Raw genomic sequence first — 16,599 nt, forward strand, 5'->3', positions numbered from 1 at the left:
AGAGACAGAGACAGAGAGACAGAGAGGGAAATTTCCAGCCCCTCCTCTTTTATAGCCCTATCACTGGGCCCGATCCTCAGGCCCTCATCAAATCCTAATTATCTCTCGAAGGACCCATCTCTGGTACCATGATAATGGGAGGTAGGGATTCAACATATGAACTGGGCGGGGGACATAATTCCATCCGTGGCACCCACACAGCACACATACAGTGGGTGCTCAGAAAATGCTTGCTGAGTTCAGTGGAAACCTATTTGCTTGTCGTTTTTCTGCTCCACCTTGTCCACCAGACCCCGGGGAGGGGGTGGTTTAATGGAGGGACCCCCATAATCCTGAAAAGTGTACAGTTGGTCCTCCCACTAGCCTGAGCTCTAATTTTCTGATGGTTTCCTTTTTTTTCTCTCACAACATAATCTCCATGATCTCTAGTCTTTCCCGAATGCTGTCGAAAGGCTTGTTGTATTTATCTCCGGAGAATGTGCCGTGCCCCTGTGCAATTTTCCATTGTCATGGTTCATTTTAATTTCCTCTAAGGCTGTTGGCCACTCTCGTGTTCAGAAATAGCTTGTTCCACTTAATAAAAGCGCTTAAATATGCAGACACGAGAAGTTTCCTTGGCTTGCTCCTAAACATCACAGTACGTGAAGTGAGTCGCGTACCCTGCATCGCGCCGTTAGGCTGAGAGCAACAAGCCAGGTGGCGTCCAGGAAGGAGAAGCTTGGATTTCGAGGTGCAGAGCAGAGCGGGACCCTGGCGCCTCTGCTGGAGACCCAGCCAGCCTGGGTGGCCACGCATCGCGTTGCCTGGCTGACTGTGCACAGGTCTCCTGAAGGGCCTCCCCTTCCATAACGACCAGAGCTCTGGCCCGGCAGGTGGAAGGTCTGGGTTCAAGTTTGCTCCACCTCTCATTTGCCCTGTGACCTTGCACAGGCCATTTCACCTCTGGGAGCCCCTGCTTCTTTATCTATAAAACCAGCATGATACTTCTTCTTCAAAAGACTAATTTCCATGAGGAGTGAAAATCTCCTGCTTCCAGAGCCCAGCACAGAAGCTGAGACAGAGCAGGGCTCAGCAAATGGCAGCGATTATTACTATGAGGGGACCCCAGAATGCAACAAGGATGCCGTGGCCAAGACAAGGTCTTTCTTTACCATGCGTCCTCTCCGGGTTGCTGGGGCCAGAGAACGCCCCACAGGCTGTGATTATCAAGGGGCGCAGAGGGGAGGAGAGCAGGCTGGATCCGGATTCACACGGCCCGTCTACGGGAGGCCTGGCTGTTTGGCCATGAGACCGAAGCCAGGGCACTGCAAGCTCTGCTGGCAGCTGGTCTGAATTGCAGGTCAAGGTTGTAGAGCTGTGCTGGGCTTGTAGACCCCAATAGCCAGGGGCAGAGTCATAGGGCACCCTTCCTTGGCTTAAATAACAACAATTAGGAGCCAAGAGTTTAGGGTGACTGGTGGATGGGAACAGGAAGAGGAAGGCACGAGGCACTGACTCAAAATTCCTGATAGAATGGCAGCTGAAAGGCCTCTGTTTTCTTGGCTCAGGGAGCCAATTCCTGCCCTGTGGTGCTTGGCAGGACACTGAAGTCTCCTGGCCCCACAGAGAAACCCTAAGCTTAGCTCTGGGTGGAGGTGGGGGTGGGGGCAGGCAGGGCTATACAATATTTTGGGTCATAGTGCCCCAGGGAGGGAGGTTCTAGGCATCCATGTGCAGCTCATCCTCAATGCCAAGGGCCCCTCATAAGAAGCACTTATAGGGTCTATAAATACCCCCCAATAATCCCTCCTTCTGTATCTGTCTCCCTCTGAATACAAGACTCCAACCACCCACACCACGCTGTCCATGCTCTGCCATTGCTTTGCACGTTCACACAGGTGCACAGTGGGCGCACACATGCACCTTCCTACTTATGGACCAAGCCCACACATTCACGCCCCAACCTGCTCAGGCTCTGGGAGGATTCCAGCCCCGACAGGGCAGGAGACCCTGGCAGACACCCCGACCTGCCCCACAGAATCTTTTCGTTTCCAACGGCTCTGAAACACAGAGTCCCCCACGGCCACTTGGAGCTTCCCTCCCAGACACTTTTTCCTAAACGCGCTTCCAGTCTGACTCACTTCAGTTTTAAAACAAGAAAACATCAACCACCACAATGGAGGGAAACAGATGGTAACAATTACAGGAGAGAGAAAGCAGAGCCGTTCCCTCTACAAGGGCAGGCAAACATATTGTCCTCAGACAGCGCATCGGCCCCCTGCCACTACTGTGTAACCTGGGCGCAGGCTCCCTGGGCCCGTTTCCGCTGCGGGAGATTGGCCAGCCCTGGAGGGGTCACAAGAGGCTCCAAGCACCACCTGGCAACTGCCAGCTCTCCAGGGAGGAAAGGACAGGAGTTCCAGCACATTCTAGACTACCTCACTACCTCTGACGCCTGCCCGTCTGAGGCCCGAGATCTGGGTGGGACGGCTGCCTGTCCTGCATGCTGAGCCCACTGTGACGGGCACTCACCGCCTCCTCATGTCACTGTGCAGTAGCCCGTGTCACCCACCAGACTTTGAGCTCCTGAGGGTAGGAGGGTTTCTCACTGTGGACGGTGGTTAGAGCCAGTCTGCCTGGTTCAAATGCAAGTCCTGCCACTTATAAGTGGGGTGAGCTGGGGTGGGCTAGTGGACCTCTCTATGTCATCATTTCCTCACCCCTCAAATAGAGATAATTCTAGAACCTACGCCATGGGATTATCAATTAACATGTGCGAATGACTTAGCGCAATGCCTGGTGCTCATGTGTATCCTGTCGTGTTATGTCCCATGCAGAGCTTCTTGTCTGGCATTCAGTCAGCATGGGTAAAGGCCTGCCCAAAGGAGGGCTGAGGAGGCAGGTCTTAAGCTGTGCCCTGAAGGACGGACGGGGCATTCCAGGCAGGGGAAGCCATGCACAGAAGCTAGGGCTGAGAAGATAAACCCTGATGTTGGTATTGGGTGCCTGAGGGGCTAGAGGCAGACAGCCAGGTCCAGGTCCTGAGATGGAGTTGGCTGCATCTCCTAGGATCCACCCTTTGTCCATCCTTTGTGGTTGGAGGAGGACAAGGGCTCTGCCCTCCAGCAGGTCAGATTGGTGGAGAGACAGGCAAGGAAACAGGTGCAACCCAGAGAGACCAAGTGCTGTGTCCGAGGGGGGCACCTACCTCAGCAGAGCGGGTCTGGGGAGGCTGCCTGGAGGAAGAGGCTGAGTCCGGAGTGATAGGAGGAGAGGTGTGGGGGTGAAAGGAGGGCTGATGTGCCTTCTGGGTACAGGAAGCATGATGCCTTTGAGGATCAGAGCAGCAGGGTGCCCAGAGGGAGGGATCTGAGTCATTACGGCGTGCCTCAGCAAGGATTTAATATCTCTGAGCCTCAGTTTCCCCACTTGCACAATGTCCCCACCTTCTCAGGCTTGTGAAGTGTGTAAGTCAGGATGTGTAGCAGCAATGCCTGGTTGACTGCTAGTACCCCGAGGTGCTCCCCACAGGGGCTGCCTTTTGGACGGGGCTTTCTCTGATGTGTCCTGTTCTTACACACATTCAGACACACATGCTCTCACATATGGCATAAACTTCCCAGCACACCAGTGATCACAACTGTCCTGTCACTGCTCTGGACTGAATGTCTGTGGCCCCAGAACTCATATGTTGAAACCCTAACCCCATGTGATGGTGTTAGGAAGTAGGACCTTTGGGAGGTGATTAGGTCACGAAGGCGGAGCCCTCATGAAAGGCACCTGTGCCCTTATAAGAGGACATAAGAGAGCCTGTGTCCCCTCTCTGCTGTCTGCCCTGTGAGGACAAGGAGAAGTCGGCAGTCTGCAACCTGGAAGAGAGTTCTCACCAGAACCAGACCGTGCTGACACTCCGATCTCAGCCTTCCAGCCTCCAGAGCTGTGAGAAAATAATCTCTGTGGTTTATCAACCGCCCAGGTTATGGGACTTGGTTCAGGCAGCCTGAACTGAGACAACACATGGACCCTCCCACATGTTCACATACAAAGGTGCACAGAGACACTAGCTGGCACACGCCGTATGCCCCGATCTCCTCTTTGCGTACAGCTGGTTCTAGCTCCCAACTCCCAGAATCCGCTGAGCCTCTAACCTCTGGGTTTCTGTAGCGGCCGCCCCCATTCCAGGGCCCTGGACACGGTGGGCTGCATTTACCCATCACAGAGTGACATCACTCTGGGCATCCTGAGTGTCAGGCAGAAGCAGGCTCAGAAGCTCCAGAATGAAGGGGAGGAGGGTGTATTTTATCCCTCCTCACCCCGCACCCCCGAGCCTGTTCCTCACAAATGAGTATCAGGCAGCTTGTGTGATAAGCACTCCCAAAGTGGAGAGGGGCGACTTGGTGCTACACGCCATTTTGGCAGCTCCTTCTATTTTCAAACATATTGACGTCCCATCTTGTTCTCTTGGGGGGACTCAGCATGTTCAAGTTCTTTTCAGTCTGTCCATTTCCCAGCCTGGGAGAGTCTGTCCTGTTAGCACCGGGGACAAGCACACTCCTCTGCCCCGAAACGCTCCAGACACTGCTGTTTCCCCCTTTGCTCTCTGCCACGCCATCCCCAAGTTTCCCCGGGAGGACAGCAGGCTGGGCGTCAGGAGGCCTGGGCTCTGGGTGACCTGGACAAGACCCTTCACCCCTCTGGGCCTCATTTGAAAGATGGGCACTTGGCAAATAAATAGCAGAAGGTCTTAGCTGTCCCTGCAGTGGAACATGTGCCTTGAGCTGCCCAGCTCATGGGCACCACTGAAGACAACGTCCCACCCACTCCCTGAACGCTGGTCCCGTGATCAGGATCTGGCGTCCCGTGTAGGTCTGCCCACGTGGGTAGTTCTCACTGTACATGGCATACGCCTGTTTATACATCCATCTCTATGGGCTTGGCTGTCTCTCTTTAAGTGTTGGTGTCTCTTAGGATTCTAGAATGTTCTCGCACTTGCCTCTCCCACGTCCAGATGGGCTCCTGCTCATGCTGCTGAACTTAATTATTGCCCGACTGCCAAATCTTTGCCCCCTTTAAATTCCAGACTCCACATACTCCTATGCCTACTAGGCTTCTGCACTTGGATGTTCTGCTTGCACCTCAAAGTCAGCGTGACCTCCACTGGATTCCCCATCTCCCCCGCCCCCACCGAGCCCAGGTCGGCTCCCTCTGCTATATGCTCTGTCCTGGAGCTAGCCCCACCACCTGCTGTCAGCTTTCACAGCCCCTCTGCCTCGCACCACACTGCCCACCCCCCAGCAGCTTTGCTGATGCTCTCATCCATATTCCTCCAGCAACCCTGACCACCCTGACCGCCTTATGCGTGCCTTCCACCTGGCCTCCTTGTCACCTGTGGGGTCCACCCTCATCTGTTCTTTGTGCAGCAGTCTGGTACTTTTCTAAGATAAATATAAATATGACCATGTCACTCTTCCTTCCAAACCCTCTAGTCCCATAGACTAAGGGGTCAAGTTCAAACTCCCTGATTCCCAAAGGCCCCACTGGCCTCCTGGACGCCAGCTCTCCATCACTCCTCGCCTGGCACTTCATTCTCACCTACACCCCCTAATTGTAATTCCTGTGGAGTCACCTGTCTCACCCTAGACCATGAGTTCTGTGATGTCGAGACGATGCCTGATCTCCACGGCACATAGCACAGCAAGTCCTCGCTTGTCAATAGGTTCTGTGACGTTTAAGCGAAACCACACATAACAAAACCAATTTTACTATAGGCTAATTGATATAAAAAAGAATTAAGTCCCTATGTTATCTCATCAGCATTAGAACTAAATGATGTTGAATGATGTTATTCGAGGACCTGCTGTAGTTGCTCGGGAAGGGTTTGAGAAGCAAGTCGACAGGGAGGCTTGGGCGCGATGCTCCGAGAGGGCGGGGAGGCGGGAGGGGCAGTCTGGCCTTAACGCAGTTGTTGCTTCCCCAGGGCCCCAGTAGTGCCTCCATCTCTCTCTTGCTGGTATGATTCCAGGGCAACGTGTGCTTCGCGTCCTTTCTAATCAAGCTGTCAATGGGCAGTCCTGACACCCGGCATTGATTTTTTTTTGCCAAAAGAGAGGAGGTTTCCCCTCTTGGTCTTGTGTCCACTAGTCGGTTCATATTTTTAGACCACATCTCTTCTGTCATCGCAGACTGTGGCCTGTTTCTGTGACCCGGGACCTGGCTTTCTAAAACCAGTGTCAGCGCTTCTGTCACTGGGATGCTTGGATTGCTACAGGAGCCGCAGCCCAGGCCTGCATGAGTGGGCTGTGCCTTTCCAAGGTGGGAGCTTAGCAGGCCCCCAAGCTTGAAAAAATGCAAACCTGGCCACAGCACTCTTACTTCAAGCCCCTCAGGGGCTCTCCAGTGTCCTCAGAGCAAAGCTTGAGCCCTGCCACATAGCCCATGAGTCCCTCCAGGACTGAGCCCCCGGGGGGCCTGCAGCCTCAGGCCTCACCCTTCTCTGCACACACTCTTGAACCTTCCCTCTCCATCCCCACCCTTTCTTTCTTTTTTCTTTTTTGTTTCTCTGCCTTTTGTATTGATAGTCTTCCCTGAGGTGCTTGGCCACCACCTCTTTGCTTGCCTAACTGGAGCTAAAACTTTAGCACAGGCACTACTTCCTCCAGGGAGACCTCTATGATCATTTCCTATGCCCATGTCTGGGCTGTGATGGGGCTCAGGGCGGACCTTGGTCTTGGGTCTGCTTCCTCCTCTAGCCTGCGGGTTCCCCAAGGCCCTGCGCAGGGACCTAGTTGGCATAATAAGTTATTAAGTGTTTGTTGAATGAATTAATAAGAGCATCTTGACGTCTCATCTTATTCTCTTGGGGGGACTCAGCATGTTCAAGTAATTGTGACTTGAATGAATTGTGACTTCAAATGAAATGGTGACTTCATATGGCATCTCTTGGTGTTTCCCCAGTTAAAATACTCCAGTGGGTCATTCAGGCTCATTTTTATACCATTTTCAAGGACGGAATGCTGTTATTTGCCAAGACCCTAATGTTATGTGTCATCTTATGGATATTGATATATCTGGTGAAAAGTGCTGATGGTCTAAATAGAAAACGGTAACAAAATTTTACTGAACGCGTCCCAGCATATGCTCCACCCAGCCAGCTTGTCCCTAACTGCTCACGGCAACGCAGTGTCTTCCGTGCTCCCAGCACCCTTGGGTACCTCTCCCAGCCCAGCCTTCCCAAGTGGCTGCTTGCAGCATTACCCACAACATCAAAAATGTTCCATGGGCGGTTTCAAGTTTCCTAAAAAATAGATTCAAAACACTTTAATACTCTCTGAAGAAGCAATATGTCCCACAAAAAGCTGTAACCTTTAGTATTGTTGATGTTATCCAGACTGAGGACCGATTAGGAAGGTAACTGCAGCCAATTCTTATTCCGTGTGGCTGCTGCTGGCGGTGCATTGTAGCCCGTCCACCGGCCATTTCCTCTCTTTAGAAAGGTGGCTGCCGAATTGCTGAGTGTTTGCCTAATGCCCTTTTATATAACCTGAAAACAGAGTCACGGTACTTGGAGGTGATATTTTCCAAGAAACAGCCTTTCCCTGTTAACCCAGCATCCCTGCAAATAACACTGACCGTTTCTACAGCCATAACAAGTTCTGCATGGAATGTGTTTTCCTTCTTTTTTTTTTTTTTTCCCATCACAGAGCCATGAGTGCAGAGCTGTGGCTGAGCCCTGCTGAGGCCAGCTGGACACAGGGAAAGCTCAATAATTGTTACATATGTGAACTTCACAATGACCAAAAGCCAGCAGGGAGCTCCCTTCCCCCACAAAGACAGGGGACAGGTGTGGGGTGGGTGTGAGGCCCACCCAGGTCTCCCTGCCAGGTAACTCCCTGGAGGGTCCGTGGCAGTTGCAGCCAGGAAATCAGATGCTTGGACTTGTCAGGCTGTCTACTCTCATTCCTTTCTGAAGGTTAATGTTATGGGCAATCAAAGCGAGTTGAGAAGAGTAGCTGAAAGGCAGTAAAATGGAAACCTTTTAGACCAGTGAAAGGCTTCGTTTACATTTGGTAAATAAGAGGGTGTTCATATTTTCACAAGGATGGTTCTATGTCACTAGCTTAGGATTCAAACCTGGCTGGGCAAACACGCTGTGACATGGTCACAGCTCTCATTCAGAGAGAAAACTCAGAAATGGGAAACAGACACCAAACGTGGGGATTCCCCTGTGGTGCTCCCTTAGCTTTGGAAGCCAGAACAGCTCCAGGCTGTAGGGGTGCCTGAGGAAGCTCCGCGTGGCCTCTGGCTGCCTGCCTTGCTGTGAGGGGGGGCTCCATCGAGAGTGGCCCTGGGAACGGTGCCAGAGTCACCCAGACCTGGTGCCAACCACGGCACCACCTTTCACGTGCTCTGTGCCCTTGGACAGGTCACCAGGCTTCTCCGAGCCGCTTCCTGATCTGGATCAAATTCATGAGGTGGGCAAGAACGATGGATGCCAGACCCACAGCCCAGGGCCTGGCACGGATTCTGCCTCTCCAAAATGATAGCTTTTATTATTCTCATTATTCCAGAAAATGTCTTTGTGAATTGTTTGCTTGGTGATTGAAACTTTGTTTCTTTGTAATAAAATCTTGATTTGAAAAAGGCCCGAAGGCGCCTCTACTCTCTTTATTCAGTGGAACAGGGAGCATGAGGAGGACAATATTTAGACAGTCGGCAAATCTCTCACGCGAACGTTCATGGCCACATTTCCTTTTTGCTCCTTTCATCTTTACGTCCTGCCCACGATTTAAGAAAGGTTAGTTCAGGTAAAGTGAGAGTTCTGAGGTTCCAACAACCTCTGTAGCCTTCTTGTCACAGAACTGAAGAATAAGGCGAACCCAGGCTGGGTATGAACTTTCTGTAGAGCTCAATGGAAAAATGGAAGCGCGTCAGAAAGAAAGGACAAGGGCTCCTTGGGCTACCTGGGGGTGCAGGATCAGTGGGGGCGCCTGTGGGACTGCAGGGAGTGGGGGTAAGCTGGGGACATGCTGCCATGTGGGGGGCATGGCAGGAGCAGGCCTGGCTCAGTGGACAGGAGCAGAGAGAGGGCCATACCCCTGGCGGCACCCACAGGCCCAGCGAGGTCATTCTCATGAGCCCCAGGGGAACTGACCCTGGGACCCCTCACGAGGTGGAATCGAGGCCACCAGGCCTGGAAGCCCAGTTCCCAAAAGAGAAGAGGCGGGTGCTGTGGGCTCTGAGCAGGCACGGAATGTTTGCTGACAAGGGACAGAAATGAACAGCAGCTTACACTGAACAAGGGGGATGGGGCCGTCGCTCCAGTGCAGCTGACCCAGCCTTGTCCATGCAGTGACCCTGACAGGCACGCACTCATCCGGCTGCCTATGCAGACATGCAGGTGCTTGTGGGTGGAAAGCCACTGAGGCTGGAGCACTGGGTTTTCTCCGAGGAGCTGGGGGAGCTGGGTGGGAGGCCCACGCGTGGTGCAGTGCCAGCAGTGTTCCTGCTCGGTGCTGCCCGGTGCTGGGCCCACGCGCTCACCGTTAGATGGAGCCTGGTTCCATAGAGCCCGGGACCTCCTCCCTGGCACGACACCCCTTTCAACAAGGTCACTGTCAAGTAGAATGCAGAAGAGAGGCCCCGGGACACATGGGCTCTTGGCCATGAACGTGGCCTTCTCTGAGGGAGTGCTGACTGACTGACCTCCGTGAGCTCTGCAAACTCCCAGTGGCTCAGGGATCACAGGCAGGACCGGGGAAGAGGTGGGTATCTGGAAGGGGTAGGATGCTGGAAACCTATTAGCTGCAAACACAAAGGATCGAGAAAAGTACTTTGATGCTGCTGCTGATTTTATTAAGGCATGACAGGATTTTAAACCATGCTCAACTTGGAATAAACCCACCCAGTATTAGAGATGTTGTGCGAAGCCCACAGGTTTGGAGGGGCCAGGATGGACGCGCTGGGGCCACCTGTAGCCAGAGTGGTTTCCACAGATAACTTTCTGGGCAGCTGGAGCAACTTGGTGTTCCGGGGTGTGGTGAAAGGGGCGTGCCGCGAGGATCCGAGGACCTGGGTGTGCCTGCTGCCGCTGCCCTGAGGGACCCCGACTGATTATATCTCTCAGTCTTAGTCTTTCCAGCTATGAAATGGGCTAATACCAGCCTCCTTCAGCCATTCATTCACCGATTTTGTTTACTAAGCGTCTGCCACAGGTCAGCATTATTCTAGGTGCTTGGGAGACAGAAATGGAAAACAAACACACAAAACCTGACACGGACACCGTCCCCACCCTCCCAGGTCCAGTGGGATTGAGGGATAAAGATAAAACAGGGTGATGTAATGTACAATAAGCTGTCAGATAGTGATGAGTGCAGAAGGTATTGTCCAGGGGGAACTGGAAGTGCTAGGGAAGCTCTGAGGGTCCCGACTTGTTTTCTGCCCCCAGAGATATGTACGGGGTGGGGGGGGCAGGGCGAAGAGTGGTGACCACTGGAGGTGGTGGCTGGGCCACCAGCAGAACCTGGTTTCAGTTCAAATGGAAGGTATTGGATCTGTCAGGAGGCTGAGTTTTCCAAAGTCCCAGAAACAGTTTTCTCACCTGTCAAATGGGAATAATGACGTCGACCTCCAGGCTCGTGAGGACGAGAGATCACTGGGCAGCACCGAGCAGGAACACTACCTGACAAGGTCTGGTGCGCTGCAGATGTGCCGGGCACGAGTGTCTCAGGGGCTCAGCGTGCATTTCTGTTTAGTAATCCTGCTTGGAGTTTGTAGAGCTTCTAGAATGTGTGACTTGATGTCTTTTAACAGTTTAGAAATGTTGTCATCCATGATCTTGAACTGTTGTTTCTGGCCCACTTTCTTGGTCCCCTCTCTCTGGAATTCCAATCATACATATACGGCAGCTCCTTTCACTGTAACCCCAGTGTCTCTTGCCTTCTGTTGCTGGTGTGTTTTTCATCTCGTCTCTCTGTACTTCATGTTGGGTATTTTTTTTTTCTAACCAATATTTTAGTTCATAATTCTCTCTTTGGTTGCATCTGTTAAACTCATTGTTGAGTACTTCATTTGGGGTATTACTTACATTTGGTTCTTTTTAAAAAAATATAGTTTCAGGTTCTGTGCTGAAAATCCCCATTTTGTCTTTTAACACCTTGATCATGATAAGGTATAGTTACTTTAGAGTTTGGGTCCGGTAACGCCAATTTATCTGGAACCCCTGTGGGCCTCTGTTTTTATATTTTGTTGTTTCTACTGATGTTTGTTCATGTTGTCTCCTTGTGACTGCTTGCTTATTTATTTTTTAATTGTGTGGCAGATTCTGTCTCTGTGAATTAAATAAAATAAAAATTTGAAGCCTTGGATGAGGTTATCTTCTTTGTTTGCTTCCGCTGGCCACCTGGGCGCACTAGCAATGTGACATCACCTTAGTTCAATTTGAAGAACTGAGATGATGTGAGGCTGAGAGGGCCCAGGGTGCAGCCCTTTAGGGTCCCAACCCAAAGAAATGGAAGCGTGGTCACTGGTTCCCACTGGCCCCTTGGCAGACTCTGGGCTACCATCCTGGTCCTCTGATCCCACAGGCTGTTAAAAGGCATGCTCAACTCTCAGCTGTCCCTTTAGAATTGGCCAACAGTCCGAAGGGAAAACTGGCCCAAGATGCTAGGCTTGTCCCTGTTTCCTACTCCAGACCCTGATCTGGTAGCTTTTCACTATCTCACTGCCATTCCAATGAACAGAAGGAATCGTCAGAAATTTCTAGTTGACCATTTTGAGCATGGAACTCAGTAACACTGATTACCATCTAACATATACGTTCGTTACTTATTTTCTTCCCATTCACTAGAAAGTCAGCTCTGTGAGAGCAGCAAGTTTTGTCTGTTTTGTTTACTGCTCTATCCAGAGCACTTGAGACTGTGGTTGGCCCACGAGGTGCTAAACACATAATGGGTGAATGAATGCACGAATCTATTATCTGACTTTACAGCCACAAAGATTTACCCAACGAGCAGGAATTTGCATTTCTACTTTTGTAGATGCATATGAGGTCCAGAAAGTAAGGTGACTTGAGCCAGGTTCCTGTAGTGATTTGGGGCAGGGTCAGGGCTTATGAATAGCACTTCAGGGCACTTGTCCCCACTGCACAGAGCTATGTTCCTGTCCTAGGACCAAGGACAAGGCTGGGGTGGTGACAAGGACCAACCTTGCACGTCAAGTAACTGAAGAAACTGAGAATTTCAGAATGAGACGCCACACAAGACCCACGGGACAAATGCAGACAGAGGACCTGGGGAGCACCGGGAAATCAGGGGACTGTTTGAACCTCACTGTTTCCTGCAGTTCATCTGTGCCACACCTCCAAAAGCACCAACTTATGAACTTTATTCCATGCAAAAAAATGTCCATAAAACTGCTTGGAGAGTAGCAGAGTCTCCACAAAAGCTCACTCAGATGGTGACGGGATAGGGAGTGAGGAAATCAATCGGGTTTCCAAGCTACACCAGGACACATACATCAGGGTGCACTTGGCACTGGGTGGGTGGTGAGTCAGGTTTGGAGTAGGGGCCAGGCCACACTCAGCAGGCCCAGCGAGTGCAGAGGGAGGACGTACCCCCTCCTCCACCCCAGCCCCACCCCTGGGTCTATATTTCTAAGCCTCAGGAGAAAGGGCTTTGTGGGCAGGGAGAAGGCCAGCCTGGGGAGGAGGGCTCTGTCTAATGTATTTGTCACACCAACACACATCTGCTCAGCCCACCCTTCCTTCCTGAGTGACAGGCTTCCCATCACCAAGTCACTGGATGTAGTACTTGGGCTCTGAAATCAAGCAGTGACTGGGTTCAAATCCAAACAGGAGTCTGGTCTACACTTGCCACTCAGATTAGTGGTGTAGTCTTGGGTTTCCTATTTCACTATTTTGCATCTCAGTTTCTTCCCCTATAAAATGGGGATAATAAACATTACCTCATAGGTTTTGTTTAAAGATTATACCAAATAAACACGGAACGTGCTTACTACAGGGTCTAGCACGTAGTACGAGCTCATTAAACACTTGTCTTTGTTATTATTATCACCTTTCCAGAATTTCTCCAACCCTCCCATTTCTCCTTTCCCCACTGCTATCATCAATATCTAGGCCACCATCATCGTGAACTTCTACATCTGGCTCCACACTGGTGGAGATTCCTGCTTAATGTGTCATCACGACACAATGCAGCCAGAGAGAACATTCTGATGTGCACACCTGATCACTGTCCCCATACAACCTTCAGTGGCTCCCTACTGCCCTCAGGATGCGGTCCAAACTGACCTCTCCCGCTAATTGTCTACCCCTTTCAGCAAAGGGGTCAGACTACTTCCCGTCCTCCAAAGTAATAAGCTCTTTTTCATCACTGGGCCTCTCCAGGGACATTTCTGTCCCTCATCGGCCCACTTTCACCTGCGTATCTCCAACTCAACCTTTAGTTCCCAGCTTAGACAAAACACCCATCTAGCTTGCGGTACCTACCACCAACAGTGCCTCTATGTGTCAATTGCCATAATAGATATACGCCTGTGTGTCACCACTCCCAGATCTAGAGAATGGGGACAGTTCTTGTTAATTACATTCCCCAGCATCTAGCGCACTGCCTGGCATACTATGAGACACTTACTATATATTTGTCAAATGGAGGAGTGATGGACTGATATCAAGGGAACAGGCTAACAAAATCACAGGCCTAATAGAACCCTGTGACCAACCTCAAGTTCCAGTTGAAGAATCTTCTAGAACCAGCTCTCCTGCAAACCTCCTTGTAATTATTCTATTCCCGTTCCTAGCGCAAGGCTCACTAAAAACCCGTATTTTGTTTCCTAATTGCTTATCTGCACCTTAATCACATAGTAGTTTTATTGTTATTGTTATCATTATCATTATTATTAATGGTGATAAATAAAACAGAGCATAAAAGTATTTCCAGAAAAAAAACAATTGCGTGATTTAGAATTTTTAATTACTATGAGTTGGGGTTTGTATTGAGTGCTCTGCGCGAGAATGGATACTCCTCGGTGCCTCCCCCAACGGGCTTGGTATCTAAATGCTCCATACTGTAATGCATGTCCTGCGGGGCCCAAAGCACTTAGAAAATCATCAGTTCTCCCGTTATCTGGTTCCTATCAGCATCGCTTTCTCCAAATGAATGCATTTCAATTAAAGGGAGAATTTACCAGAGTCCATGTGAGGTGTGTATTTTGTGAATTATAGCTCTAACTTTGAATAAACACAAAACAACAAGCATTTTCTGAGCTCCTATGATATCCTCGGCATTGACGATAAGACAATGAGGAGGCAGCTGGGCCCTCCCTCCAAGGAGACCGCAGCCTTGCCGGGGAAGAAGAATGTACACAAAACCGAAACGTTCAACTGCGATTCGGGACACGGGGCGAGAGATCTCACAGGGCGTCTGGGAGCTCCTGGCAAAGACAATAAGCTGGAGATATGATTAGGAGAAAGCAAAACAAAAAAGTAAAACTTCACAAGCAGATGCTGCCATTTTTAGTGTTTCCAGGCACGGCTTTACTCCCTTCTCTGTGTGGTAGCATCTTCCAGATTATTTCCGGGCACTGCCTTTTTCTCCCTCATCATACCAGGAACAGAGAGGGATACTATTGTCTTTGTGTGGACACCAAAAGGTGACATTTTTGGCCAACTACTGATAACCTCTAGGCTGCAGTCTCGCTGCCCGTCCTTCCCCGTCCTTGGCCACTTCAAGGGCCCCTAGAAAGAGAAGGGTGTGTGAGAATCTGAACTGACCAAACAGATAAACTGGGGAGTGGCAGTTCACATTAACACAGGGCCTTGCTCACAAAACAAACAAGTTTAGGGCCCTTTAAAGAACGAAGTACCAAGTGTATAGGTATAATTGGATATGATTCGATTTCAGGTAGTCAATGAAAAAGTAAGTGTTCCATTTGGTCCAAGACGAACTAAAAAGCCAAAGTGGGTCCCTGACAGCCTCCCCACTCCGTTTCTGCCTTCCCCCTGAATTCCTCAATCAGGTCTCCATCCCACCTCTTTCCCCTTGGCACCCCCAGCATGGGGTAAGGGGGCAGAGATTCCTCTCTGGGGTCAGACCCCTTTCCAATCCCCTGCCCATCTCTGCCTCCCTGTGTGCTCTGAGCAACTGGCTGGCCTGCTCTGAGTCACCAGCTGCTGTCTGCAGAGTGGCCCTGCCCGAACTACTCCTTGGACGTCTATGGTACAAGGATAGTGTCTGCCATTGAGTGTGGGCTCAGCAAGTCTTCAGCTCACTCCTTCCTTCCCTGGCCTGCCCACAAGTGCCCACACCCCGGCTACCCAGACCGTCCCCCGTCAGTGGCTCTCCGCTGCCCCGCCACTCTTACTTCGTTTAGCTTTAGGAGAAAAACTTTGATAAAACCAATGCACACCAAGCAGCGAATGATCTGTTCCCTCAGGAGATTAAAACTGCTAATTGTGTTTTATAAAAAAGGAATTTCATAAAGTGAACCTTCGTTAAATGTCAGGCTGAACACACAATTTTGGGCAGATCCCTTAAGATGTTTTTAGGCAGTGCCTAACATGGCGCCTTAGATCTAGCAGCTAGGCGGAATCGAAAACCAGCTCTTGGAGAGGCAGTGAGGTAGCCAGTCACAGGAAGGGCAATTCCACAAGGGGACCCTAAACAAATGAGGTCACAGGGACCCCTGCATCTCACAGAAGAGCCTGCCAGAGGAAAAGGCCTCCTAGCCTTCCTGAGCACCTACTGTGTGCAAGGCCTGGTTTTGCAGCTGAAGCATGGCCTCTACCTATGTCACCTTCCCGAATATCAATAGAATGTTCTGGAATCCATCCATCTATCCATAACCTCTCTTTTTCCCTCCTTACACACACACACGCATACAAACACACTAATAGTTTGATCCTAACCCTCACTCCAATATACTCTAACCTGCCCTTCAAGAAAAAATGTCCCAGCTCCTGAAGATTTGGTAGAATTTCACAGTGCTGAGGTGCCTGAGACGAAGGAGTGTTCTGGATAACTTTTCTGCTTTCATTAGAGTTCCTCTTTCTTTCAGGCCCAGAGGCTAGGATATGTATCAATTTGCATGGGCAGTAAGGATTTCATCAGTAAGGATTTGCACTTTGTGAAAATATAACTAAAATTTACATCTCAACAAAACTGAGGGAAGATGAAGACAGCAGTCCCTTGGGAGCCAGGGACAATGGCTGGACCCCTTGGGGCCTCCTCTAGGAGGGACATGGTGCAGTATGGACGTCACCCGACAAGAAACAGGGCCACGTTGTCCTCCCAGTGGGCACGGACGTACTCCGGGGTCTTGTAGAGTAAGGCGGTCAGGTCAGGCTGCATCAGGCCCGACTCCAGCAGGCAGGCAGGACGGACCTCAGCTGATGGTCTCGTGGGGCTTCCGGCTTTACCATCAGAGGTGTGGCCCTGGGTTCCGCACGTGGCCACGAGGACAGCTGCTTCCAGCTTGGCTCAGCTGTGGATGAGGGCAGGGAGCCCAAGTCAGGATGGGGACCTCAGGTCAACAGCCAGCCAAGGAGCAGAGAGGGGGAGGCAGGAGAGAGGAAGGCAAGGGGTCCTTTTTCACTTGAGGGGGGTG

At 51.0% G+C, this 16,599-nt stretch overlaps 1 protein-coding gene across 1 annotated transcript in view; it reads right to left on the bottom strand.

Moving 5' to 3' along the window:
* Nucleotides 1-13,925: 13,925 nt before the first annotated feature.
* LOC109387518 (kelch-like protein 29) overlaps nt 13,926-16,599 on the bottom strand; it is a 228,368-nt gene continuing 225,694 nt past the window's right edge. Inside the window, exon 3 of the mRNA XM_019651607.1 lies at nt 13,926-14,731. Coding sequence (XP_019507152.1) covers nt 14,531-14,731 — 201 coding nt within the window. The 3' untranslated portion in view covers nt 13,926-14,530. The remainder of the gene's footprint in view (nt 14,732-16,599) is intronic.

Source organism: Hipposideros armiger, unplaced genomic scaffold, assembly GCF_001890085.2.
Source record: "Hipposideros armiger isolate ML-2016 unplaced genomic scaffold, ASM189008v1 scaffold_0, whole genome shotgun sequence".
Classification (NCBI taxonomy): domain Eukaryota; kingdom Metazoa; phylum Chordata; class Mammalia; order Chiroptera; family Hipposideridae; genus Hipposideros; species Hipposideros armiger.